Source organism: Cuculus canorus, chromosome 10, assembly GCF_017976375.1.
Source record: "Cuculus canorus isolate bCucCan1 chromosome 10, bCucCan1.pri, whole genome shotgun sequence".
NCBI classification, from domain to species: domain Eukaryota; kingdom Metazoa; phylum Chordata; class Aves; order Cuculiformes; family Cuculidae; genus Cuculus; species Cuculus canorus.
The window spans coordinates 4,525,284-4,552,388 of NC_071410.1; the positions used below are offsets into that span (position 1 = coordinate 4,525,284).

Here is a 27,105-nt window from a genome sequence, read left to right on the forward strand (position 1 = left end):
AAAGGCTGAAAGAGCCCTCACCGCTCAGGCACGAGGCATTTTAAGACCATTATTGTTTTGAACAAATAAAAAATAATTATTGCAAGTTGTAGAAGAAAACTAGCTAGTCATACTCTGTATTGCTGCATGGAATGTAGAGATTATTTGGATCTATAGTAATTCTAGTTTCAGAATAATTTTGTGAAATTTTTTTTTTATTCTTTAAAATATTGCAGTGAGTACAACAATATTGTATTTTGTGTGTCTGTCATTAAAAACTTCGAATTAGTACTCCAGCGGACTGCATGCAAATCTTAAAATAGTTTCTATTTATTCTTACAATTAAAAATTCCAAGTTAATAGTGGCTATCTTTTTCACATAGACATATAAGAGAGTTATGTAGCTCCTAGTATTTTCAAAATATTCAGTGAAGAAAAGAAAAAATAAAGGTGAACAATAATATTCACAAAACTTCCATTTTTTTCTTTTGTCCAACTCACTTTTCTGCAACCTCTATTTTTTTGGAGGGATGTAAATTTCTGGTATTTAAGATACGTTTTGGAAGTAGGAGAGATAGTTTCAATTGTTCTTCGTTTCAGTTCTCATGATATAAGCAATTAAAATATTGAGCTTTTGAATAATAATGTGTTCTTTATTCTGCTCTTTGCTTACTGATATTGGATGGTAGTGATAGAGATATGGATAAACTTAGCTGGTTTTTCCCCCAAAAAAAACTTCATGTAAATTTTTTCTTCCTTTAAAGAGGAAGTACAGGGAGAAGAAAAAGGTGAGTCCAAAATTATATTCTTTTGGCTATCAAAGAATAAGTTGAGTGTCAACCATGGATTGTGGCGCTTGACTGCATTAGGATGGTTATTTTTATTCCTGAAAGAAAGGTTTATTACAAAGTAATTTCTATTCCCTAGCCCAGAAATCTAATTGGTCTGAACACTGAAGTCCTGTAGAGCTTTTGATGCTGGGAATTGTAGCAAAGAGCATTTCAGACAGTTTTAAAGAAACAAAAAGAAACATTGGTAAAAAGAATGAATTCTGAGTCATCAGCTGTCAGTATTGAAATACATTTTTCTCACATTGTGCTATAATTGCTGGCTCTATTAATGTGCTGTGTATTTTTGCTTTGGTTATTGCTGATGTTCCAAAGTCAGATAATTGTAATTTTTTCCTTTGCTTTATCAAGCAAATTGACATTTTCTGGTTAGTTTTTTTTTTCCCCGTTTTCTTTTTCTTTTGAGCCAGGATGTTCCTCTGTGCTTTTCAGAATGGGATATTATATGGCTTTTTAACTTCGAGATTACTTTTTCTTCTTCATTTTAACCCTAGCTGTGTAATTTTCATTCTCATTCCCATTAGGGACTTTTCAAACCTACTTGTTGTAGTCCACTTAAAGGCATAAACGAAATAGTAGCTTCTGTTTTATTTGCCATCCAGCTTCACATGTAACCTCAAAAATATTATTGTGGCAGTTCTTTATTAGTGTTTTCCATTGGTGAATTAACCTTTGTATGGAGAGCCAAGGAGTGTGAATACTGTAATTTGAAAGTCATTCTTACAAATAAACCATAAAAGATTGATAGAACTTTCCAGCTTTCCATCAGTGTTGCACACCTTTTATTGTTTTGTGTAAATGAAATATTCATCCAAGATGAATCAGAGATACTTGCTATGCTTGTAAAATACCAGGACGTGAATCAGCACCTTGAAGTTTACAGATTTCCTAGTTCTTTCTAAGATTTTACATTGATTTTATGGGTTTTTTTTTTAGCTTCTGAAGTATTCCAGTAGTTGTGTCTTACTCATAAAAAAGTTGTTGTGTGAATAATTCACTGGCCAGCATCACGCAGAGTTCTTGGCAATTCACTTAGAAGCCGAACTGGACCTTTGACAAAGTTAAAGAAAAAAAAACGTTAGTGTGTGTTTTAAGGTCTGCTTCTGATGTTTTTATCTTTTTATTATCAGATTTTTGAAGTGCATTATGTTAAAACTTTGTGACTTTTGCATCTAAATCTTAGCGAGCTTAATGTGGTTCCTATTTGTATATATGAATATACAGTGTATATATGAGAAGTAAAGGTCAGAGATATAAGCATAATTTATTCTGCTATCTGATAGCAGAAAACTGTACTACTCAAGGAATAAGGTTTTCTTCCAAGTTTTCCTGTGCTAAGGAACTGGAAGAGCAGGCAAGGCTCTTTAAGAAGTAATTTTACCTTTGTGGAATTAAAACCTGGGGGATTTAGGTGCATCTGTATTAATGATTAGCTTTGAAAATAACTTTAAATTGATTTGATGTGCGGGTGTTTAGTTCAATGTTCCATTTGGCTGAAAAATCTCACGCCTAGGCTTGCCACCTTTCATAATAAGTAGTATGTGTTTGGAGGGTGGTGGTGTGCGCGTAGAAATTGTATCTAACGTTCATAGGGCTTTAAGAAACGTCCAAACCATCAGTCTCCTCACTGCTGTTGTAATGTTCAGGTCAGATGAGGAGCATTCTCATAAACAGGAGTGTAGTCTATCAGAAACTATTTTGAATATTGGTTTAAAGTTTAATGACTTATTTGTCACAGCAAATATGCTACAGGCTGCTGAGTTTCATGAGCAAGGTAACAAAGAAAATGTCTTTTTGTTACTCATTACCTTTAACAAAGACCTGACTAATTAAACAGTTAATGCACAGCAGATCCCCCCTGATATGCTTTACTGTTTTTACTTTGTATACTAATGCATACGGCAACTTTATCCATCAGAAACTGTTTTAAGGTAGTAACTTAGATTGTCATAGTCTAATTTCTAGTGTGTTTAGTGTTTGAAATGATCAGTAGCCTTATAAATCAAGAGATACAGGGTCGTGCTATAGTGCTGCGTGCTACCCAGCTCAGTGAACACTAAGGGGACGTGTTAATATATGTATTACTATGGAATGATTGGTTGGCTTTTCCTGCTGGGCAGCTGTTGAAACTAATCAGATTGGGCCTAAGAGCATAATAAGGAGAAACTTTAATAATGTTTAGCACTATTTGAAGCTCTGTCATTTCAGCTGCCTTATTCGCTTTCACTAATTTAGTCTAGGTTTGTTAAAAGCCATAAAGCTGAATTTCAAGGCAGATTCCATTTAATTTTATACTTTACAATGGACTCTTCTGCATACAGCCACAGTGAGCCTCTTCTTAACTGCAGCAGTGAAGTTAATTGAGGGTGGAAGCAGAGTTTTGACTCTGCAGGTACAGTGCATAACGAATTTAGCAACTGGTTTTATAGTGTCACCTTCGGATTTTGAGGTAGCGCTCGGAATTGTGTATCCATGTAATAACTGAAAACGATTTTGTTGTAGTGAACAGTCCTGCAGATTTCTATGAACAAATTGACTCAATCCTTCCTTGGAAGATACTGATTTTGTCTTATTTCAATATCTGTGAATTTGATGTCTAATGACAGCTGTAGTAGTTGGTAGAATGTCCTAGGCATGTTTTGAAGAATAATATCCCTCACAAAAATTCTTAAATCGATGATTCAGTTAACTTAACAGCTTCATAAACATAAGAAAGTGAATTCTTGTTTGTATCCAATACCTAAATATACAAGAATCCCAGCAATACATTAAAGCCTTTAAAATAGAGAAATACTAAAATAGAGAAAGTTAAGTAAGTGAAAAAATACTAAAATAGAGAAAATTAAGTAAGTGAAAAAATCAAGGTGTAGGCTAAGTGTTTGTGTTTAAGTTAAAAATTGTCTGAGAAAGATTTAAGTTAAATTGGTTGAGGGGTGTTTCGTTTTCCATGCTGATGGCCAGTTTCCAGTTGGTGGACACATGCTTTTGCTGGATTTTAGGTTGATTTATTTTAATTGTTTTGGTTTGTTAGATTCAAATGTTTACATGACATTTTTAGCATATAAAAGCTAAACTTAACATTGAGTTATTCAGAGCATGTCGTCATCCCCAGAGGGTGCTTTCTTACAACCGTTTTCCTTATTCTAACCTGTATATGACTGAGAGATGCTGCCTTTGTTAGCAGCTGTCTCAAAGCAAGATAAATTCTATGGGCGTTGTGATGGTTATTTAACCTTAGGTTATTATCGTTGTGGAGTACTTACAAAATATATAGGCAATGTTTTCAGTTCTTGTTTGCCACACTGTTGCCTTGGTGGATAAAATCATGTTGGTTGCCCAAAAGCTGTTGATATTTGCCACTAAGAAAGGGGCCGCAGGTCTAGTTGCTCTGTGTGTGTTATGAACTTTTATTGCACCACAGATAGTTTGCATACTGTTATTTAGAAACGTCTGGTTTAGGACAGTGATTGAATTAACCTCAGGAAAGGAATTTGAGTGGATCCAGACTTGATAAAGGTTGCTTTTTTCTCTGACTTGCATTACACAATTTGTTACTGGGCAGAAATGGCTTCAGCTATCTTTGCTTAATTTGCTTTTTCTGGAGTAGTACAGTCTGTGTGAGGTCTGTCGTATTGCTGAATAACACTCTGCTATTTTGTTTATTTGAGTGTTAGCTTTCCTGTGGAGATACAGTAGGATTAACTGCTCCAAGTAGCTTTTCCCATGAATTGAGAGGGAGAGCTTGTCTCAGCCTCAAAGGACAGGTAGCTCGTGATTTAACAGAGGAAAAATGTTACCTGGTGGGACCAATCTAGATCTTTGCAACTAGCAATGAATGTTATATTTAGCTTCTGAAGCTGATCTTCTTCATGCTTTAATCTTGTCTTATTGGGTTCTATGTTTTTTAGTGTTTTTTTTTTTTTAATATTTTTCCTATTAGAGGAGACCCCTCTTCCCATTAACCAGAACTTCTAATGTATATTCAAGACTGAATTGCTATTAAAGAATAAAAATAGTGAACAGAAAAGCTGGAATGGAATGATGAGTGTTTAATGTTTCCCCTATAAACATTGCAATATTTTTTATTTTAATTTCTTTTTTGCAAGTCAATTGTATCAGTTTTGTTGCTGGTTTTAAGTCTGAGAAATAGCACAAGTGCATTCAGTTAAGAGTGAAAATGGAATTTCATTCTTGTTTTTAGAAAGGAATATTTTTGATGCAACTACGTACAAAGGAATATATCAAATATGCTTTTAAGATTTTTATCCCAAACAACTCACAGGGAAGCTATTTGAAAGTCATGACACTTTTTATATGCGAGGACTTCCAGTACTCACAGGTAGCATGAGATTTCCTTTCAAAATAGACTTTCAGAGTTGAATTGCTGCCTTACTGTAAGGAAATGTTTCTTCCTTTTTATCCTGCTTTTGTTCTACTGATTCAGATAAATAGAAGTCGGTAACACTGGAGGAGGAAGATGACAAGTTGTCTTCCTGATAAATCCAGTACCAGAAAATAAATTTTTGATTTATCCCTTGAATTCCCTGATCGGCGTGGTGAAAAAACTTTTATTTAATGAGTTTTAGAATTCATTCTCTCTGGAACTATTTTTAGTACTTACTGGTGTTCTGTATGTCTTCTCAACAACTGTCTGAATTATTACTTTGAAGTTGCAGTATTATTTATTGTCTCCCAATGTGAAGTGAAGGGGTATCTTGCACTTCCGTATGTCATGTACTTTTACAGTTTAATATGGTGTCTCCACTGTTCCACACTTAATACGAAAAGGATAACTTTTCATTGTTTTGGAAAGCATAGATTCATTTCTTTGAGAAGCAAAAATGATCCTATAGTAGTTAAATGTCCTGCACAAACTTTCTCCTCTTTGATTTTACAAAACCCTGAAGAGATTGAAGGTCTTGTGAAAGGCTTACTGTCACATTCATTCCAGCAGAATTTGTGACAGTCCTACAATCCCTAAAGCCTGTTTGTGAAAGCTGGGGGAAATCTACTCAAAAGGAAGGAATGATAACTCAATTACATTAGTTGTTTGGTTTTTTCCTCCTTCTGTTGTATTTTTGCCTACATGAATTGTGAATTTTTGGCGTTGACTGTATATTTTTTTAACATGAAAATTGATAAAGCAGTGTCACACACATTAAAGTATGGTCTCTGCCTGTGAAAGAATGGCCTTGTGATGTAAATACAGAGAACATGTTATCTTATTCATCTGTTTTCTTTGTGTTTCAATGTTAAGATCCCTGAAGAGAAAACATGTGTGGGTGGGTGAGATATTCATGCCATTCAGATGAAAGTTAAACATAAAGGGAAGTTGTAGTGGTTTTGCTGACAGCTGAACTTTGGATTAAAAAGGCCTCAAATCAAATATAATCAAAGATAATCTTGCTAGATAACTTCTTGGGAAAAGTACTGTATTGGAGGTTAGGAGCGTGTCTTAATGATGTCGTCGTGGACTTAAAACATTCACCTTTGCTGAAAATTTTGGAGTGGGTGGATAAGAAGGAGTGAGATAATTTATAACAGTACATTAATGAAGATTGCTTTGCAAATATTTATACTCCTTTTTAAGAAATCCTCACAAAAGTTTTCTGTCTATTTTAATTTTTGTTTTTCCACTTGTCATGAGCCAACTCCATATGTGTCCATCATCTTCAGTTCCCACTGAAATTACTGGAAGCTGAGGATACTGGACGGTCTCAGCTTTAAAGGAATTTTCAGAAAGATCCCAGTTGTTTCTGTTTTCTTGTGTACAAGTGGCTGTCAGTTTTAATCTCCTTCTGCTGGAAAGTACTGACCTGGTTGTAGAGCAGGTAGTGAATAGGAGGGCATTACAGGTTCACAGTGCTCCAACACCCAGTCAGTATTCATCTGAGAGCTCGAAAATGTGCGATTAGGAGCATAAGATTCTTTGTTTGGCTGTCAAAGCAAAATCAGGTTCTGATTTAGAGCTGTTCTGAACAGCAATACAGGACTGTCAGCTGTTGCCTCCAAAAGCACAGTGACACACTAGAGAATTGCATCACTAAAGCCTGTACTCATTTCTTTTCTTTAGCCATACTCAGTGCTGTTGCTGTTACTGTTCTTGACTATAGGAGCAAATAACTAATTGTCACACATATATAATGCCAAGATCAAAATTCGCTATATTGTTGCCTAATAGAAATACTATTTTTATCTTCATTATATATCTATAGTGTGATTCCAAAGATCTAGAACATACAGAAGCACAAGTCAGGTATCTAGCTATGGAAACATGGGAATTCAGAGCAAAGCTCCAATATATTGAATGCCTTTTAAAAATTGTAATCCATGCTTCAGAAGAAAAGTTACGTTTTGTTAATTAAAAAAAAAAAAAGAAAGTTGAAACAGCCTTTCATAGTCTGAAGATGGAATGGGGAAGAGGGATACCCTTGGAACTTGGTCTGGTCTTGAAAATGTTAAGTGTGTGTGTTGCTACTTTACAGCTCTCCGTGTTCTCTCCCTTGTAAGTACTGTAGATTAAAAAAATTAACCCATTTTTGGCATGGAGTTTCAGGCTTGCTCTAAGTGTAGACTGGAGAAATTAGGGCAGCAAAAAAAGATATATATTACTTTTTTCTACTTAGTGGAGGTGAGTGTGATACAATAAACATGTTCTGAGAATTGGATGCCAAGAATTGAAGAGGATGCAAAAATACTCCATCTTATAAAAAATTATGTGTCTCTCTGTCTTATGCCTATCTATCTTAGATAAAAAAGGTTAACAATGTTCAGAATATGACAAGATTGAAAATAACTCTTTAAAGAGAGGAACAAATCAACTGAAAGGATTAAGGAGGCTCAAGCAATGTAGTTGTTAGAACTGTTTCAGTCTTTTTATAGTAGCATTAAATTCAGATTTCCAAGGAAGTAATTTTGTGATTGGGTATACCTCCTAGCCTGTGTTTTTCATCTTCAGAAGTCAGTATTAAATACATTGATTGTCTGCTTCTTCATCCCATATTATACTTTTTACTGTTCCTTTCCAGCATGAAATTATCCTTATGTTCTATTGATCCCATCTACAGCATTTTGCTTTCTGTCTGCTTCACACAATGAGTAAGGGTTTGTTTTCGGTTGTATAGATGGAGAGGGAATCTTTGGCAGCACTTTATATTTATAGAAGGTCTTTTATAATTGGAGGTGGAAAACCAAATTATGGTAAAGACATTGCTAATAAATTATGTCCTTAACTTCTCTTTAGGAATGGAACTAATTAGGTTTCTGAATGCATAAAATTAACTTTAGGTTCATACATGATTGGAAGCTTCAAAGTCCTACTTTTACTGTGGGTTTGAACCTGCAAGTTCAGTTTATTGCATGAACCCATGAATTGTATACTGTGTAAGTAATAGCAGACAAGGGACCTTTATTAGAGCTACAACACAATATTACAGATACGAGTGTACTAAAATGTACCTATTATAGGAACTTGGATCCATTATTGCCTATCATGTAGAGTATTTTGTGTTTAAGGGTTTTGCTTGGCTTTGGGCATTCACATTTTAAGGTCTAAAGTATCACCTTTGAAAGAAAAATGCAAGTGTAATTTTCTACTTATATTAAAAATGCTCTCCAGTTTGTAACTGTTGTCCATTTTTTTTACGTTAGGAATTGAAATTGCACTACTATACTCTTTGTTTTCTAATATAACACTGCAGTTATAGAGCAGTTCCATATGTCTTGACGAAAACAGACAAGGAAACAGTGGCCTGGACCTACTTCATAATTTTGCAGGGGCCTGCAACGATTTTCTGTATTGCTACATCTGAAAAACACTAGGAGTTAGCGAGCATGTGGTTTTTTCTGAACTTTCTGGAAAGATTTTAGGGTCCTTTGGTCATGAAATTGCATTTCAGGCAAAGGTTTTATTACTTATTAATTACTTTAATGAATTACTGAGTTACTTTCTAATGGGAAGCTGATCTTTTTGTCTTCTTTTTTCTTCCTTTTTTTCTCTTTTTAACATTTTGTTCGCTTTATTTTCCTGTATTGCTGTATTTGGCCTGCTATAATTTAGTCACTCTAAATCTGCTTATTTTAGCTTTTGGTCAGCATAAGATTTTTAGAAATAATAAAACTTGCTCATCTTAAGAGGATTGTTGGCGTGTAATAAATGACTGGACTTCTAGCTTGTTGCAATATTAATTGAATTGAGTTACTGTAGAACATTAGTAGAAGTTCGTTGTATGCATGAATATAAGTATTGATAATAAGTATAGGGCACAGTGCTAGACACAAAACCATGAGCTGGCTGTCTTTGCTTCTGTGTCTTCTTCTAAAGGTTCAGAACCCTCATCTTGAATGAAAGTTGAAGACCCTGTTGATTTATTCTTTGACAGCTAACAATGTATAGTTGTTAAATACAATTATATAATTTGTAATGTTTTAAGCAATGGTCGCTAATAGATTGTTCTAATTTCAGAGTACTTTATCTCACAAGAGGTCATTTTTATGTGGTTATTTAGTACAAAATATTCTTTCTCTTCCTTGTTTTTTGGGGAATTTACTATGTTCTGTCACTTACGGGTCTGCAAGTGTAATTTCATAAGACGTTTTGAGTACAACTGGCTTTGCCGCTGTTAAGAGCATTGCCCAGAAGCTGGTGTTTTTTCCTGTTCCTCTCAACAGCAAAGGCTGCGTTATAATCTGTGGCCTGAAAGAATATTAAGTACAATGTCCAGGTAGTCAGTACCCCATGGATTTAACAAAACACTGTGGTGAGATACTGTGGTAATGCAATATGTATGTCTGGAGGCAAGTCATGTATAGGGTTTAGGGGCACTTTGTCACACGCAGTCCTGTCTGTAATACTGGAAGCTCTTCTGTCGTATCACATTATGTCCATATATAATTGATTGTGTATTTGTTAATCTACTTAAAAGTTACGGTTTTTAAAAAGCTCTTAATTTTTTTTGTTTGTTTACATGACAGCCCAAAACAGCTCCGAAAAGGACGTTTGGATCCATTACAAATGATCAGGTAAATATACAGTAGGGAGTGTTCAACAAGAATACCAGTTTCATTATTTCAGATATGGCTGAGTGCATGGATTGACTGAATAGGACTATATAAACATTGATTATTGATCACGCTTTTCCTACAGAGTTGTACTCTTCCTAGTGTAACAAAATCTTCAGGTCACCACAATTATGTGGTGACTCGGGTACAATTCAGTCCAAAGAAACACTCTGACCCTAGTGGAAATTTCTGCTTTACTGAAGTTTTAACGATAATAGAACCATTTACTTCAACATCAAGAATTTAATCCTGAAAGGTTTCCTTTGTGTTTCTCTCAGGATTTTTAGCTCTCAATTTCTTTGCTGATAAGGGAGAAAATTAGATATTTATAGTCTTGAAAACATGTTTCTTGAATGTTTCATCATTTTTCGGAGTGTTGGAATGGGAGAACTGTATGTCCTTAGCAAATATGTTTGTTAAAATGCAGCATAGTGTCATGTCTAGCCTTCCCTTAAACAATATGAAATGTGCTTGCTTGAATTAGGAGAACGTATAATTATCTATAAGTCCCTCTTTTGTATTTGTTGATGATTTTAAAAGATATATAAACCTGTAATAAGTAGCAATAAATACTCTTGAAAAATATTTTCCCATAGACAATTACTCAAATGTTAATAGTTAACTTGGAAAAGATCTTTCCATTCTTTTCTGTTTCTCCATTAGTTTACTGCAAAGGATGGGGAACTGAAGCTCTATATTTTATATCAAACTTGTATGCTATAATGAAAAATATCTTTCTCAGTCAGGCTTGATAGTTAAAGAAAAGCAGAAATGGGTATGCATATGTATAGCTGCATGTATTCAAAGTCTATATGAAGTGTTTGTTGTAGTTGTGGGATCTAATGACAGAATAATCAGTGCCCATCTGTCAACTTGTGTACAAATAAAGAAGTAAAAGATAGCTGACAGTTTTTTTTCCTCTAGCTTCTGTTATTTTTTTTTTTTTTTTCTGGAAATCTGTGTTAAAGCATAGAATATATAATTCATCGTTTCTTGGTAATTATGAAATTTATTGCAAATAACTGCTAGCCAGATTGAAGATGAAGAGGAAACTCGCACTCTGCCTTCATGAAGAGATCAGCATAGAATTACCATCCTAAAATTTAACCTAATGGGTTCAAAATGTATATCTTGATTTAGAAGCAATTTGCGACTCTTACATTTTCATACGCTTAGAGACACCAAAGCTGTACTTGTTTTATTGTTTCAAGATGTGTTCCAGTTCACTTTAGACTGTCCTTGGTTGCATTTTAATGTCAAGATGTGAAAGTGGCACAGTAATTTTTGAAATATGAGTGACTAGTTCTTTTTCCATGAAATGAATGATTCATTATGTAGGGTCAAATTCTGGCTTTGAGAAAACAAATCTATGAAAGAATACATCCTTTCACAGTTAGGCCTATAGCTACATTCACTTAGTGGTGCGCTGCAAAATACAGTGCATGTAAATCTTTTACAATTAATGAGAAATAAGGAACCTGGCACAATGGGAACATTTTCTTTCCCTTTGGTCTGAAGTGTCTCAAATCAATTTAGAACGCATACACAATTACATGAGTAAAGGTGAGACAAGCACAATAAACAAAGAACAGGCTGGACACAGTTGTTCATTATTACAAATATGACACATAAAAAGAAAATCCTAATTAGTTAGCATCTTTATTGATGCTTTCTTTTTCTGGTTTTCAATCCTGATGTTAGCAGACTGCTTTGTCCACAGTAGTGTTTTAAAATAAGCTATAATTGTTGGACACAAGTAGTATTTCTTCACAATTCCAGAATCTTACGTGTTCAACAAACCCCATGAAAGAAATAATTATTATTTTCAAATTAATCTTATAGTTCTGTGATATTTTTTAGATGAAAATAGATCTTGTACTCTCACTGGGATTATTATTTTTAATACCAGTATAAAATACGTAATGATGAGGAAAGGAATAGTTTTAAGGAATTTTAAAGTATATTTCCAATAAACTCTTATGACTTAGTTTTGACTGTACCATCCTATGTCTGAATTATGTAGTAAGCCCCTTTTCATTGATGTTGTTGGTTTTTTATGCCAGTGGTTTCCGATCATGTCCAGAGTTGCTCTGTGAACAGAGAAACAGTCCCTTTTTCATCTATCTTCTTTTCCTTGAAATTGAGTATTGGTTTCGGTCCTCCAGTGTATGCGTATTCCCTTGCTTTAGAACGTGGTTGAACTTTGGCTTTGTTCCTCTTCTTTACACTCATACAATAAAGAAAACAAATTACATCCATCCAGGAACTTAATAACTTTTCTGTAGAAATGGAGAAACGAATTAAAAAAACCAACCAAAGCACACCACCGTGCCCTCCAAACCCACCCCTTTTCTAAAGTGTCTGTTTATTCACATTTGCTCTGAAGCTTCCTTAAGGCTCTAGAGCTTGAAGCAAAATCAGACGGTGCAAAATAAAGGTTAAATATATAAACGTGTGTTCCTGTATACGGTACAGATATGAACATATATAACATGACCATTTCAGAACATTAATTGAGATGCTTCTCTATTTAAATGTACTGTCATACTAAAGTATGTTCTTTCTGTGTCTTGTAGGGTCAAAATGTCTTTGGTCTTGATATAATTGAGACACCTGAGGGAGATAAGTGGCCTCAACTGATTGTCCAACAGATTCTGGATAGGGAGCAGAAGGATACGTATGTGATGAAAATTAAAGTTGAAGATGGTGGAAACCCTCCACGATCTAGCACTGCCATCCTGCAAGTCACAGTGACTGATGTGAATGATAATCGGCCAGTCTTCAAAGAGAATGACATTGAAGTTAGTGTTCCAGAAAATGCTCCAGTGGGCACCTCCGTTTCTCAGCTCCATGCCACTGATGCGGACCTGGGCTCAAATGCACAAATCCACTTCTATTTCAGCAATCAGATCTCCGGTTTGGCTAAACGGCTGTTTGCCATTGATAACGCCACTGGCCTCATCACTATCAGAGAACCACTAGACCGGGAGGAATCTCCTGTTCACAAATTAACTGTTTTGGCAAGCGATGGCAGTTCAACTCCATCGAGAGCAACAGTGACTGTGAATGTCACAGACATTAATGACAACGTCCCATCGATAGACACGAGATACATCATCAATCCGGTGAACGGGACAGTGCTTTTGTCTGAGAAGGCTCCCCTTAATACAAAAATTGCGTTGATAACAGTAATGGACAAGGATGCTGATCTCAATGGGAAAGTTACTTGTTTTACAGATCATGATGTCCCTTTTAGGCTAAAGCCAGTGTTTGATAATCAGTTTCTTCTGGAGACAGCCACGTTTCTAGATTATGAAGCCACACGGGAGTATGCCATTAAAATAGTGGCTTCGGATTCGGGGAAACCTCCCTTAAACCAGTCTGCGATGCTCCTGATCAAAATTAAAGATGAAAATGACAATGCCCCAGTTTTCACACAGCCTATCATAGGTCTTTCCATCCCTGAAAACAATGCTCCTGGTACTCAGCTAACCAAGATAAGCGCTACGGATGCTGACAGTGGGCGCAATGCTGAGATCAGCTATATCCTGGGTTCTGATGCACCCCCTATTTTCAACCTTGACCGCCGTACAGGCATTCTGACAGCAGTGAGAAAGCTAGACAGAGAAAAGCAAGACAGGTACTCCTTCACTGTGCTGGCCAAGGATAATGGGATGCCACCCTTGCAGACCAATGCTACTGTGACGGTGTCTGTCCTGGACCAGAATGATAACAGCCCTGCTTTCACACATAACGAATACAATTTCTATGTGCCAGAAAACTTACCCATGTATGGCACAGTTGGGCTTATCACGGTTACAGATGCTGATTCAGGAGAGAATGCTGCTGTCACTCTCTCTATATTAAATGGTAGAGATAATTTTATTATAGATCCACTTACTGGTGTGATAAGACCGAATATCACCTTTGATAGGGAACAACAGGGGTCATATACTTTCCAGGTGAAGGCTGTGGATGGAGGAAGAGTGCAGCGTTCCTCAACTGCCAAAGTGACCATCAATGTTGTTGATGTAAATGACAACAGGCCGGTTTTTGTTATTCCTTCATCTAATTATTCGTATGAGTTGGTTCCAACATCAACCAGTCCAGGGGCTGTAGTTACTAAAGTCTTTGCAGTTGATAATGACACAGGGATGAATGCAGAACTCCGCTATAGCATCATAGGTGGGAACTCGAGGGGCTTATTTACAATTGACCAATTAACAGGCAATATTACTTTGAAAGAGAAGGTAATTACTTCAGATCATGGCTTGCACAGACTGGTGATAAAAGTCAATGACCTAGGACAGCCGGAGTCTCTTTATACTATAGCTCTTGTGCATTTGTTTGTGAATGAGACAGTCACCAACAGTTCCTACATACAAGAGCTGGTGCGCAGGAATATGGAAACTCCAGTTGGCCAGAATATTGGGGATGGTGACATAACCCCACAAACCAATGATTATGTCAAGATCATCATTGCCATTATTGCAGGCACCATGACAGTTATTCTGGTAATTTTTGTTACTGCTTTAGTACGGTGCCGCCAGACGCCCAGGCACAAGGTTGTCCAAAAGAACAAGCAGAGTGGTGAATGGGTTTCCCCAAATCAAGAAAATAGGCAGATCAAGAAAAAGAAGAAGAAGAAGAAGCGCTCGCCAAAAAGTCTCCTCCTCAATTTTGTGACTATTGAAGAATCTAAGCCTGATGATCCTGGCCATGAGCACATAAATGGCACTTTAGACATTCCTGTAGAGCTAGAAGAACAGACTATGGGAAAATACAACTGGGCCACCACACCAACCACATTTAAGCCTGACAGCCCAGATTTAGCAAAGCACTACAAGTCTGCTTCTCCGCAGCCTACCTTTCAAATTAAACCTGAGACTCCTGTACCCCCCAAGAAGCACCATGTCATTCAGGAACTGCCTCTAGATAATACCTTTGTGGTGGGCTGTGACTCACTCTCCAAGTGCTCATCAAGCAGCTCGGACCCTTACAGTGTTTCTGAATGCAGCTGTCAAGGAGGCTTCAAGACCCCAGGCCCCATACACACCAGACAGGTAATGGAAATTTTAAGGTGCTCTCTTTCTCCTCCCCTTCTTCCTTTGGCATTCCCATCACTCTAGCTCTGAGCACTGCAAAATAACTTTTTCTGCAAGGATTGAAAGATCGTGTTTGATCGAGGCATTGAAAAGTAAACAATTTGAGATTCATCAGCGCTGAGGGAGAAAATTCAAATTAAAGGACCATTGGTTGTAAGGGAGTTCAGCAGTGAGTTATTCCCTTGGTGGGTGTTGCCGACTGCAGATGGCAGCATGGCACTTCCTGCGCTGCCGCAGCACTAGTGCAGCTCCTACGGCAGAGAAGGGTCATGGTACTGTCCTCGGCAGTATTGTATGTGCAAGAATTGAAGTAATCTAGGCCAGGTGGAAAGCAGTAAAGCTTTACAGGATCTGATAAGTGGTTCTTAATATTAATGGAGTCTGGAATTGCAGCCTTCATTTGGGCATAGCTTTGCTTCAAGGTCTCTCAAAAGCATGCAAAAATTTTCCTCTGAGAGTTTCAGTGCCATTTTCAGACTAGAAGCATAGTGGACTACTTAAATCTGATGGAATGACATAGTCGACAGGCAAAGTTAGGGGAAAATTAGAAGCATCAGCATAATTGCTCTCACTGTGACTGACAAACCAAAAACTAGCTTCTCAGAAATTCAGTACAGCAAAAGAAATGTCTGAAGAATCTTCAGCTTACAGTGAAAAATAAAAGGAGAACCAAAGTGTCTGTTATTCTTCAAGACCCTACAGAAAGGCAAAGTCAGTGGAAATTGAATTTAATGTCTACCCATATTTGGGAAAGTTTCATTAATAATAAAGCTTTGCTGTTTGTCTCTTTACTGCTCTTTCATCACAAATGTCAGAAAGTTTTCAGTGAAAACAGTTTTCTAGTTAAGCTTTAATTGGTTAAGGAATTAAGCGCTAAAGAAACAAGTATTTCAGGAGTGTTTATTATATTATTGATAATACATTCTAATACTATTGCTCAGGAACAAATCCTCAGCATGACTAAGTCTGTTAGGCTTCTTGCTCCAGCTGAGGTTTTGAATTTTTTCTGTGGGCTTGCTTTTATCACTACTATAGTGATAACAAAATGTGCCTTAAAAAAGCTCCTCGTTCTAAGTAGTCATCATAATTTTGAAAATTACAGAATGGTTGTTTATTTTATGCTATTATTTTCCCTTTACCAACACATTCCTGTGCGGTAGTCCATATCACTACGTTTTATAGAAATTTCATCTTTTTCTGAGATGCATTAACAGAAAAATTGAAGGGAAAAAAAAAGATAATTTCTTATTTTTAAGAAATGAAAAAATATGTAGCTTTTTGAGATTTGAGTATTTTCTATTAAAGACATTTGAGTGGGTTAGCTTAAATTACATGTTAGAAAAGCTGCTTGCTAATTTGTTCATCTGAACTCTCATACCTCTAAGGAGGGTGGTGCTCTTTTCAGCATTTCTGTAGGCCTGATCTAAATGATTTTTCAGTTGAGTTCTGGCATAGTTCCTCTGAGCCAGAAAGGTGCCATTGTGTGCTCAAAGACACTTTGCCATGCAGTAATGCTGCTAACAAAGAAAGCAAGCTTATAACTCTAGTTTTTTACTAATGTAGTTCTTCCCTATGCAGTTCTCTTCTGCAGAAGCTGGATGGGGAAAAGAGCGTTTTTTTTTTATCTGTACTTTAAAGGCCAGTGGCAGGGGCTTTATATCTGGAAGAGCAGAATAAAACTGGAGTTATTTTTGTACTTATTATTTTGTATTAGTTTATCTTCATATGCCTATACTTGAAATTCTGTAGTATGATGCGCTGAGTATATAAGAGAGACATTAATGTTAGTATCTGTATTCTGTTAAATCTAGTCATCCTTCTCTTAGGCTTAGTTTTCTGTTTGAAAGTGGTCACGTTATTGGAGAAAGTATAACTAACCACTCACTCTCAATGTCCTTTGATACTGATTTGAAAGCAGCATTTGCTTTTAAACATGTGAATTCACATTATTCTTGCTTATTTAAATGAACTACAAGTAATTTCATAAGCGCATTTATTTACATAAATTGGGCAAGAAGGATCATTAGGGTTCAGTCCTTTCTGTGCGACCATGATCACAAAAGGCGAATTGTGTTTCATGATATGTGAAACCAAGGAAAATATTTCTTAGCTCTCAATGGGTCTTTTAAAAGTCAGTCTTAATCCTAAACTGGGATTGTATATTGTAGTCATGGTGATTCAGGACAGAGTAACCTAGAGTTGTCACTGTTAGCCAGCAAAGAAATGAAACGAGCAAGAATAAGCTTTTGGAACAGCCGCTTTCAGATGTCGCGCTGCCCCGCCAGCCTCAGAGACTAACAGGATGTTTGGGGTTAACGATGCGTTTGTGTTGTGCACACTCTGCATTTTCAGGAAATTGTGGGACAACCTGCAGAACTGAAGGATAATAAGTTCAGTTAAAAAGGGAGATGTGCTAGTTTGAAAAACAAAATTAATGTCTAATGTGAGAAAAAAAAATTTACTTTATCACTAACAATTACTGTAATGCATCCCTTTCACAAGCCAAAAGCTCTCTGAAGGAGATTAAAGAAGATTATGTTCGCTACGAAGGTATCTCTCCAGTTTCTAATGGGTGCTGATACTAATGGGCTGCACATCTCCAATGTTTTTTGTTATGTCCATACTTTCTACTTTCTACTCAGATATTTGAAATAATATTGAGTTAAAGCTAAAAATATATGTTTTCCTTTGAAGCACTAAATTTTATGTATGTCTGAACGGTATTGATTCAGGTCTTTAAAGAAAGGAAATTATGTCTTTGCTTTACTGGTAGATTTGTCTAAGTGATCTATAAAATGACAGAAAGTCATTATAACAGTTGTACTCAAAAAGCTTCCAAGAGAAGATTGAAAGGTTTTTCTACTAAAACCCCAAAATATCTCTTTAGTGGTCATGTGGGCAAATAAATACAGCAATGCAACAGTTGAAATTTTCATGGAGAAGGAATCGGAGACTCCTGAAGCAGCTGGGGACACATTGAGTCATGAACTACAGGAAGCTGAAGAGGGGAAAGTGTGGTCCTAATGCCATCTCCCTTAAGAGAGAAATTAAGCTTCTGTTGTCCTTGTATGTAAGGAAGGGCAAGGGAGACAGATATTAATATTATTTTGAAGTTACCCTGTAGGAATTAATAAATACTAGTGACAGTAGACTTTCAGAATAGCGTGCTTTCTTTTGGGGTGTAGTAGAGATAATTCTTTTAAGGAAGTTTTACCAGACGATAAATTGTGAATGGGCCTCTTATTCCTAATAAGGTTTTTCAAACTAGAATATTTGAAGGCTCATAAACTCGAACTAAATTCCAGTGTCATCGGATTATTATTGTTTTGTTTGTCAAGAGTCTCGTAGAAAGATGCATTTCTTTGGCAGAAAAACATAGAGCACCTTTCAAGTTTATCTGCAAGCTTTGTAAAAGCTCGATTGATTTTGACATTTACCGTAGTAAGAGCAGACTATGTCAAGTATTCTTTACTGGCGCAAATCTTCTAAATCTTTTTGCATTGGTGTTGGAATGATGTAAAAGAAGGAGAGGTTCTTCCAGTGTAGTTTTTATGTAGTATGCAACACAATTTGAAAATCTGAAAATTTTTCTCAGGTACTTTAAACAGCATTCAGATAATTCAAATGTCTTTCTAGGCATCAACCTCTCTAATAAAAATGTGCATAATTATAGAGAACAGTGTTATCTCTGTTGGCTTGGTTCAAAGAAGCTAATCCCACAAAAGTTCATTAGAACTCTTGTCCCTTTTAAAAAATGCGATTGCAGACTCTCTTTTCACTGGAAAAAAGTATAATGCAAACTGTAAGAAAAGTCGAAATCTTTGAAAATAAACACCTGGTCACTCAAGAAGGGTCTATGTGACCTTTTGTATTGTCATATTAAACTTTAACTGAAGAGCAAGTTTTATCTGACTTTGTGTTAGTGAATAAGTGTGTTTATGAAAGCAGCACTGGAGGGTTTGGTTCAGTTGCAGTCTGTCTTTTTTTCCACTGTTAGAGTTGGAAGGTGCACTCACTCTGCTTTTTGGTGGGCTGCTTCGTGGGTGACTCTGGTCTGTATGTTAATTTAGCTCCACTACCAGTACACTAGACTATCTTGAGGAAGTTGTTGAGGGACTGAACAGGTATGCAGGTTGGTTTTTCTTATATTTACTAGTGCAAATTGTCATTAATTGGATTTGGTTGCCAGGATTCTGTCATCTGTGAACATGTCCATATTTAAGGATAGAAATTTTAGATAGTAGTGATCTCTGCTGATCTTGTTTGTTAGAAATAGACTGGAGACAGACTTTATATTCCTTATAGAAATCTGGATGGAAAGTAGATCTCATTTAAAATACATTGTCTTTTGGGGCCCGTATATATCATTAACAACTCCTTAGACCTGCTTACAGTTAACGGAGTCTGATTTGAAATACAAAATATCATTATAGCTTCCCATTCACTGTGAGAAATGTGTCTAGGATTTGAATTGAAAGAGTGTTGCACTGCTCCGGAAACTAGCACCTCTGAAAAATCACCTGTTATGTGAATCTTTAGGATTTATGGTTTTGTTTAATAGCAGTGAGACTAGTGAGTTTAATCTAGTATACTGTAATCATCAGTAGGCAGTGCTGATGTTTTTGGTATGCAAAAGGGTATAGAGATAACACTGGTACTTTATATTGACAGACACCGGGTAAATTACACACAAAGAACATTTTCTTGTACGTATCATCTAAATTGCTGTTGGTCTAAGCCCTTCCTAAAAGCGTTTTCAAAATTGATTACTATCATTCTAAATATTTTTGTTATTTTCTGACTGATAATTTTGCTGGTAGTTCTGATACGCTGCCCTATATATACATTTCAGAAAAAAACTGAAATTCACATCTGGAGAAAAGAATTCTAACTGAAGGATAAGTGAAAGTCTGCAACTCAAAAGTTAGTGAGTAGTTACTTAAATATCCAGTACTTCTGAAATAGAGCTGGTCAAGAAAATGCTTTTCCTTTGTGCAATGCTTTGAAGAAAAACTTCTTCAGAATTGTTCTTTTAATATATTATTTTTCACTGAAAAAGCACAGGGAAAGACATCTGGAAAGTACTTCATTGCCTCAAAGTAGAAGGCAAAAACTGAGGACAAATGGGAAGAAAAGAAAAAAGAAATTAATGTTTTGTGTGAGGGGAAATATTTTGAATGTGATGCTTAAGTAAAAACTAATTCTGAAGAAACAAAGGCATATTTTTTTTTCCCCTATAAGGATTTGCTGATGGAGTATATTGAAGTTGGTCCATGGAGTTCCAGCATTAATAATTGGGTGATTTTTATGCAAGCTAGGCGATATGCAACTACTCTTTCCAGCAGCAGCTTTCCTTGGGGTGGCAGAAGCATAAATTTTTCTAAACCTTAAGTGCATTTCACCTTCAGTGTTCAGTGCGATAACTGGAAAGTTCACTCTTTTCTCCTTGTGACCCAACTTTGGTTTGTTTTTTTTTTTTAAATAACCTATAGTCCCAAACCATTGTCAACAATGAAGTCTAATTTAACTGTAGTTTAATTTTCACACCTCTTTCTTTTCCTATTTCCCCCCAGAAGGAGTTGCACTCAATAATTTGCAGTTGATAGCAATTTCCTGACCAGTGAGTGGCTACCGTCTTGGTGACTGTGGTGTTGACAGTGCTTTCTTTCCTGTGAAATAATTGATCCGAATGGTTTAATTTCTGTAGATTTTTAGGACTTGAACTCTGTTGACTATAAATATAGAGATGCAAAATAACTCTTCAAAGCAGAATATTCTGTGCTCTTAGGAATGATGCTCTTGAATTAAGTCTGCCAAAACCCTGTAGAACACGTTCTAGGTAGTAGTAGAACACGTTCTAGCTGTTGGGGTTTTGAGCTAATAAAGCAAGAAAAAAAAGGTAGGGAACATAGAATAACATACATAGAAGCCATTTCTGTGGCTCCTTCTATTTCAACATTTTTGTGATGTGTATACAGATGTGTGTAGATCTTTGCTTGTGTATAGAAACCTGAAAACTCACACACGTCAAAATTGGTTGGGTGCTTAGAACCGCACTAGTTCAGTACTTCTCAAACCGTACAGTGGTTGAGATGGTAGAAATTTGGAGACAAACTTGAGAGTATATGGGGAAAATGATGCAGGAAAGGGCTTTTCTCATGCTGTTTCTCTGTTTGCCAGCTCTGAACGTCATCGCATCTGATGTTATGTACTGAAGTCGTACGTGTACACAATGATGTTAAGCCAGCAAACATGAAAACAAGGAAATAGCACGAGAAAGCCCTTTGTCCTGTCTCTGATTGCCGAAGAAATATATCGTCTGATCTCCAGAGGGGTTTGGAAGTGACGATGAACTGTTCAAGCTGCCCTACTGAAAGGTATCAAGGGCAAGAATTTTTTAAAAAAGAAAAGACAAAGAAATTTTAGTACATTGTGCTATAGTGTTCTATAACGTAGTTTTGCTAAGAAAAAAGTAATGTGACCCATCCTTCACAGTTGGCGATTATGGTAAATCTATTTTGCTTGTAATCATCTTCTTGTCCCAGATTTTTTCCTTATTTATTTTAGTTGAACAATTAGGATTATTGTTTCTATAGATATATTAAAAGGGAGCAATAAATTTTATTCATACATTAAAAAGAGAATGTAAAGTTCTTTATACTCCCTGCATTTAAAAGAAAAACAAGTGAATTGTTGTCACTTATAGCACCATTATACATGTTAAGAATTAAATGTTATTTATATCTATTCCATAATATTTTTAATGATGTTATTGCTGCTATGGATCATAAATAGAATTGATCAATTCACTGCTTTCTCATTTTATCGGCACAGTAGTAGTAGTGAAAAATGAGTACTTCCTGCTTTTTTATTCACAGCATTTTGTAATAAAAGATCACCTCTTAAATAACTGGAAAGCATTGACTTAACTTTCAAAAATAAAATTTAATTTGCGTTTTGCTTGCTGAAATCTAGATAATGTCTGTGTAACAGGTGCCATACATTTAACCTTTTGAAGTACTTTTATTTAAAAGAAAGAAAAGTCCAGTGGCTTGCTTTTCAGTGTGATAAAATAGGAAACAGCATACATACTATTTTTGCTGTTAGCCAGCACATTGAGGGAAAAACCAGCCTACTGGTGTTTTTTTATCCCCAATTATTTTTCTGTGTAGTTAACTGTTTTTTTAATTGAAATTTTTTCATTATAATTTGTTATTTAGTGCGGGTCAGTTAAAAAGTAAAATTTGACTACCATAGCTTCATTCGCAGGTTGGTTGCAAATTCTTGTATATTGCTTCACATTTTAGGGAATAATGCTTAATATGTATCATCTAAAATATTAGAATTTCATATGCAATGCAAAATCTCTTAGGAAGCAAAGGAGTATAAAGAACCCTGTTTTCTGCACTTATATGAAGACATGTAATATTAGTTTGCTAGAATAAAATGAAATACAGACACTGCTTTTAACTGGGATGTATACGGTATATATAACTTTCTTTTAAAGAAAAAGTTATTAACGATTCATTAATTAGACTACGACATGGAATTCTTACACATTACTGTATGTTTGATGTAAAGATATTTATAGGCTTGTACTTGATACTCACATTGCCTCAGTTTTTGGACTGCAGAATGTCTGCCATGACTGTTGCCTATAGTTTCCTCCACATTTGCTATCTGGCTCTTTTAAAAATGTGTATTTGGCTATTTGATCTGTAAAATAAATTCTATTAATAATGAAGTACGTATTGTAATTTAGCATATTGTATTGAATTATGATATCTATGAGTGTTGCAGAAAGTCTTTCATTTCCAATAATGAAATAATTTTCTTGGGAAGAAGTTTATGTATCTGTGAGACAGTTTTGCTACTCCAGTTTGTCATACCCTTACAGCATTTATGCTTCGAACTGAAGAACCAACACTTTCAGCGGGCAGGCATACAGTAACGATATCTATGGACTCCACGCCACAACTCAGCCGCTTGCTTTGGGTTGAAAGTTCATTCCTAATGTAGTAAGGAATTTATTGAAGAAGTGTGGTTTAGTGTAACAAAGATAGGTCCTGCCTGTTGTTGTTGGAATTGTTGACCTAAATGCTCTGTAGGTGGATAATGGGAAGCATTCAGAGATATTTGTAAAGAGTGATAAGCCTTTGAATCATAGAATCATAGAATAGTTTGGTTTGTCTGAAAGATGAGTGGGTTTACACAAACTTTCAGTTTCTGTTTTTTTCTTTGGTTTTTGAATCTTTGGATTTCTGTTCTTATCGTAATTAGGTTGGATTTCCTTGATGAGAAAACTCATATACATAAAATTAATGCTTGACTAAGAAAACCACCAAATGTTTACATCAGTTATTTTTAAAACAAGGGAAAGTAAGTTGAGATACTGGACTATGTTAATCTATTCTAACTTCAAGCATGTAACTTGTTCATCTTAAGTGAATATACAGTTGTCCTTATTTTATTCTTTGATAGTGAAAAAACATAGATGCACCATAGCAGGTTTTTTTGATTTGAGGACTGCATGCCCTCTAGAAGTGCCTACTTTCTTGCACTAAGTGTGCAGAGAACTATGATAAGAACCTTTCTAATTCAATTGTGCTGGTTACGTGGTTGCAGATAAACATATTTTCCTTGAGATACCTAGTTCTTTTGCTTTTAGCCTAGTTAAAGGTCTAGCTTTTTCCTAATATTTCAGAGGTCCGAGGATTCTAACCTATGAATAAATAATTCTGGAGGAATCTAGAATGATTTGAAACTTTTTAAAATAGTTATATAAAGTGGTTGGATTATTGGCCCAAATGTGTAATCTGTGTCTTCTAGTTCTCTCGTGAGTCAGAACAGCTGAATATAATAACCCTCCAAATGCACTAAGGGAAAAGCCAGCAATCTCTTAAGAGGTTCAGTTTTGTGTGTATCCTCTGTTGCAATTTTTGTTTTCTTAAGAAGGCAGAGTAAATTAAGAGCAAATGTCTGAGTTGACCAAATACTGCATTTGAACTTGAAAACTCATTATTTTTGAATTTCAATCGTATGTTCTAAGTTATTTTATTGTGCTTTAGACTGTAGTTATTATCTCACCATCATCTCGGTAAACTCAAGAGATTCATCGTTTATCAGGTGCCTGTTGCCACGCCTGTCATCAGCGCAGATCGTAGAATCATAGAATGGTTCTGGTTGGAAGGCACCATAAAGGTCATCCAGTCCAACCCCCCTGCAGTGAACAGGGGCACCTTCTGCTGAATAGTGGGCCTATATCTATAGGTAAAGTCCTAGAGTTTGGTTTTGGTCATTTACGGTGCTATGTGTGGCTTAGCAAAAAGAACAGTTCTTTATTTGTTGCCAGAGTAAATTAATTGCATCACTGCTTTTATCCCTACAATGCCAGCAGCCAAAGATGGTCAGATTTGCAATTCTGCATCCTGTTTCCTATTGTCACTGCCTGGATTTCATATGGATGTGTGTCTACCAAAGCTCAGTGCCACTCGATCTCAAAAATGCGCTGATATCAAGGGAATCACTCCAAGGAAAGGCTGTGGCATGCAGTCTCCAGTTTGTATCAGCAAATAGATTGGACATCAAGTATATCTTTAGTTCCTTCTGAATTTAATGGATTGGAGGACTGCTGAAGGGCGGTAGGGTGCTGTCAGACACAAAGCTGGTTTGCAATATAAACAGAATTATTTTTTTAACATAAGGCGTGATGTTGTGGTGTTTTGTTACACATTTTCAGCGATTTCCCATTTTACCATAAAACATACATTTATGGTATATTCTGGTCTTAAGTATTATTTGTAAAGTCTTTTTAACAGATATTTTTAAATACATATTTTTGCTTTTGTATTGAATTACTGAGCACTGTTCCTTTTTACGTCTTATTTATCTATTTCTAAAATAAATTTTGTTTGAAGATTCTATTTGTAGACCTTCTGGAAAACCACTCTTTAAAGCACACTAAAAGCACTCTATTAAGCACACTACTGAATCTATACATAAACTGATATTTTTTTTACAGTTGTTAGGAGCTTTAGATATTAAAAAAACCTTTGCCATGCATACAGTACCATAAAGCTTACTAGTAGTCTAGAGAGAGATATTCCTCTTTCAAAACCTGAGGCTTCTTAGCAGTACCTTTCTTTTGTCCGCATTTTCTTCAAAGAAATCTGGACTAAGCAGGAATTCCAGGAGTTGTGCATCTTCTAATGGTGTTTAGGTGTACGTGTGAGTGTTTATACAGTGTTTAGAACTAGAGAGAGGGAGAGAGATAGTGCTTACCATGGCTGGATGTATTTTTTGTGCATGTTTATATAAAGAAAGAGCATGCGAGTGTATATAGGCATTTATCACATATTTAATTAGAAAGGTTTATAGGCAGTATATGTATCACACAGAATATAACTGTAGTTATATGCCTATCTCAATACCCAGTGGATCTTGCTAATCATTTAGGTTGGAAGAGACCTGCAAGATCATTGAGCCCAACCGTTAACTAGCACTGCCAAGCCCACCCCTAAACCATGTCCCTGAAAGGTAGCCAGGCACTAAGGTTTTCACTTTCCCGCATTATTTTTAAATCTGAAAAGGTCACTGTTCTCTTCTTAGAGTGTACTGGGTTCTCGCTGTATTAGAAAGTGACTCTTGATAACACAGAGATTAGTTCTTTTTCTTTCACTATTTCACTTTTACTCATTCTAATACTGTTTCTCACTACTCTAAAATACTATTTTTTGTCATATATACTAATTGTTTTGTCTTGGCACTGAAAATGATGCCTCTGTATTACCTCCAAATTGTGAACCTCTGCTTATTTTATAAGTAGACGCATGTAAATCAAATTCAGTTATTTATATTCATACAGATGGATATTAAGTGAGTTATTAGCAATTTTTCAGTGGTACTACTGACTTTAAATAAGTCTTTTAAATAAGTTTTATTCATTTGTATTTAGTAAGTTTTTCATTTTTATGGAAGGTGTTCATTAAAGCTCAAGTAACTGATTTCCAATAAAAAAACGAATCATGATATAAAGGCATGAGGTTTGATCTCCCATCACTGAATTGCAGTTAAAAATATTGAGTCTGAATTCTGGTCCATTTTCTCAGCACAGTTTTCATCCTTTCTCTGCTAAGAGAATGTGTCCGTGCTTGTCAGATGGATGATCTGCCCTTTGCTCATGTTCCCTGTTTCCTTCTGGGCTGTGATGTTTGTCTTTGTTCTCAATATGATCACCAGAGTCTGACATGAAATTTGAATCTAAGGCCTTTCCTCAAAGGATCTCCTCCTTTTTATTATCTAGGTGGTACAAAAACTTCCCTTTTATCTATGCGCATCAGTAGCAAACAAGTTCGAGGCGTATACACAGTGGCAGTAATATGGATCTGAAAGACTCCAATCATAGATTTTCCCCCATGAAAGTACTTCTCCTAGATCCAGATCTAAACCACCATCTACCTTTCCTTCTTTCCTTCTTTCCTTCTTTCCTTCTTTCCTTCTTTCCTTCTTTCCTTCTTTCCTTCTTTCCTTCTTTCCTTCTTTCCTTCTTTCCTTCGAACTTTTAGAGCGTTTGAGCAATTGGAAATATTCAGGAAAACGTGCCTTCCATGACTTAGACATACTTTATGAAGAAAGAAAAAAACCCTCTTCTTTTATCCAAACAGTATCATAATCTCTTTAACCATTATTTTATATTAAATAACAATTTAACTTTTTTAGATTTTAAAATATAAATTAATTAAAATTAAACACAAAATAGCAGCTGAATATTTTCTAGCAGAATAAAATAGTTACCTCTAAAATAAGAATAAATCTGAATATTTGTTAATTTTGGAGTATTATGTCATATTCTTGTCTGGTACACCAAAAATTTCCATCCATTTGGGAGCATAGAATTGGTGTAATTATACTAGAAGATCTGACTTGAAGTTAAGAGAAGATTTTTGACTTGCATACCTGTGGTACGATGGTTTTATTTTTTGAGGGCGTAAACACTCACATTTCAAATCAGTTGATAAGGTCATTTGTACGATCCTAATTGTTCAAGATACGAGAAACCATCTTCAAGCATTTGAAAGAAACCAGTAGAGAACAGTAGTGGTATTAATTGTTTT

The 27,105-nt window shown here is 35.7% G+C and overlaps 1 protein-coding gene across 6 annotated transcripts in view; it reads left to right on the forward strand.

Moving 5' to 3' along the window:
• PCDH11X (protocadherin 11 X-linked) overlaps positions 1 to 27,105 on the forward strand; it is a 470,689-nt gene that overhangs the window by 62,130 nt on the left and 381,454 nt on the right. For 3 of the 6 annotated variants that reach the window (XM_054075388.1, XM_054075390.1, XM_054075389.1), the window contains exons 3-4: positions 9,801 to 9,848; positions 12,464 to 14,950. In XM_054075388.1, the coding sequence (XP_053931363.1) occupies positions 9,801 to 9,848; positions 12,464 to 14,950 (2,535 nt within the window). Of the gene's footprint in view, positions 1 to 9,800; positions 9,849 to 12,463; positions 14,951 to 19,844; positions 19,920 to 21,172; positions 26,391 to 27,105 lie in introns of those variants that run through there. The other 3 variants (XM_054075392.1, XM_054075391.1, XM_054075393.1) reach the window with 3 other exon arrangements.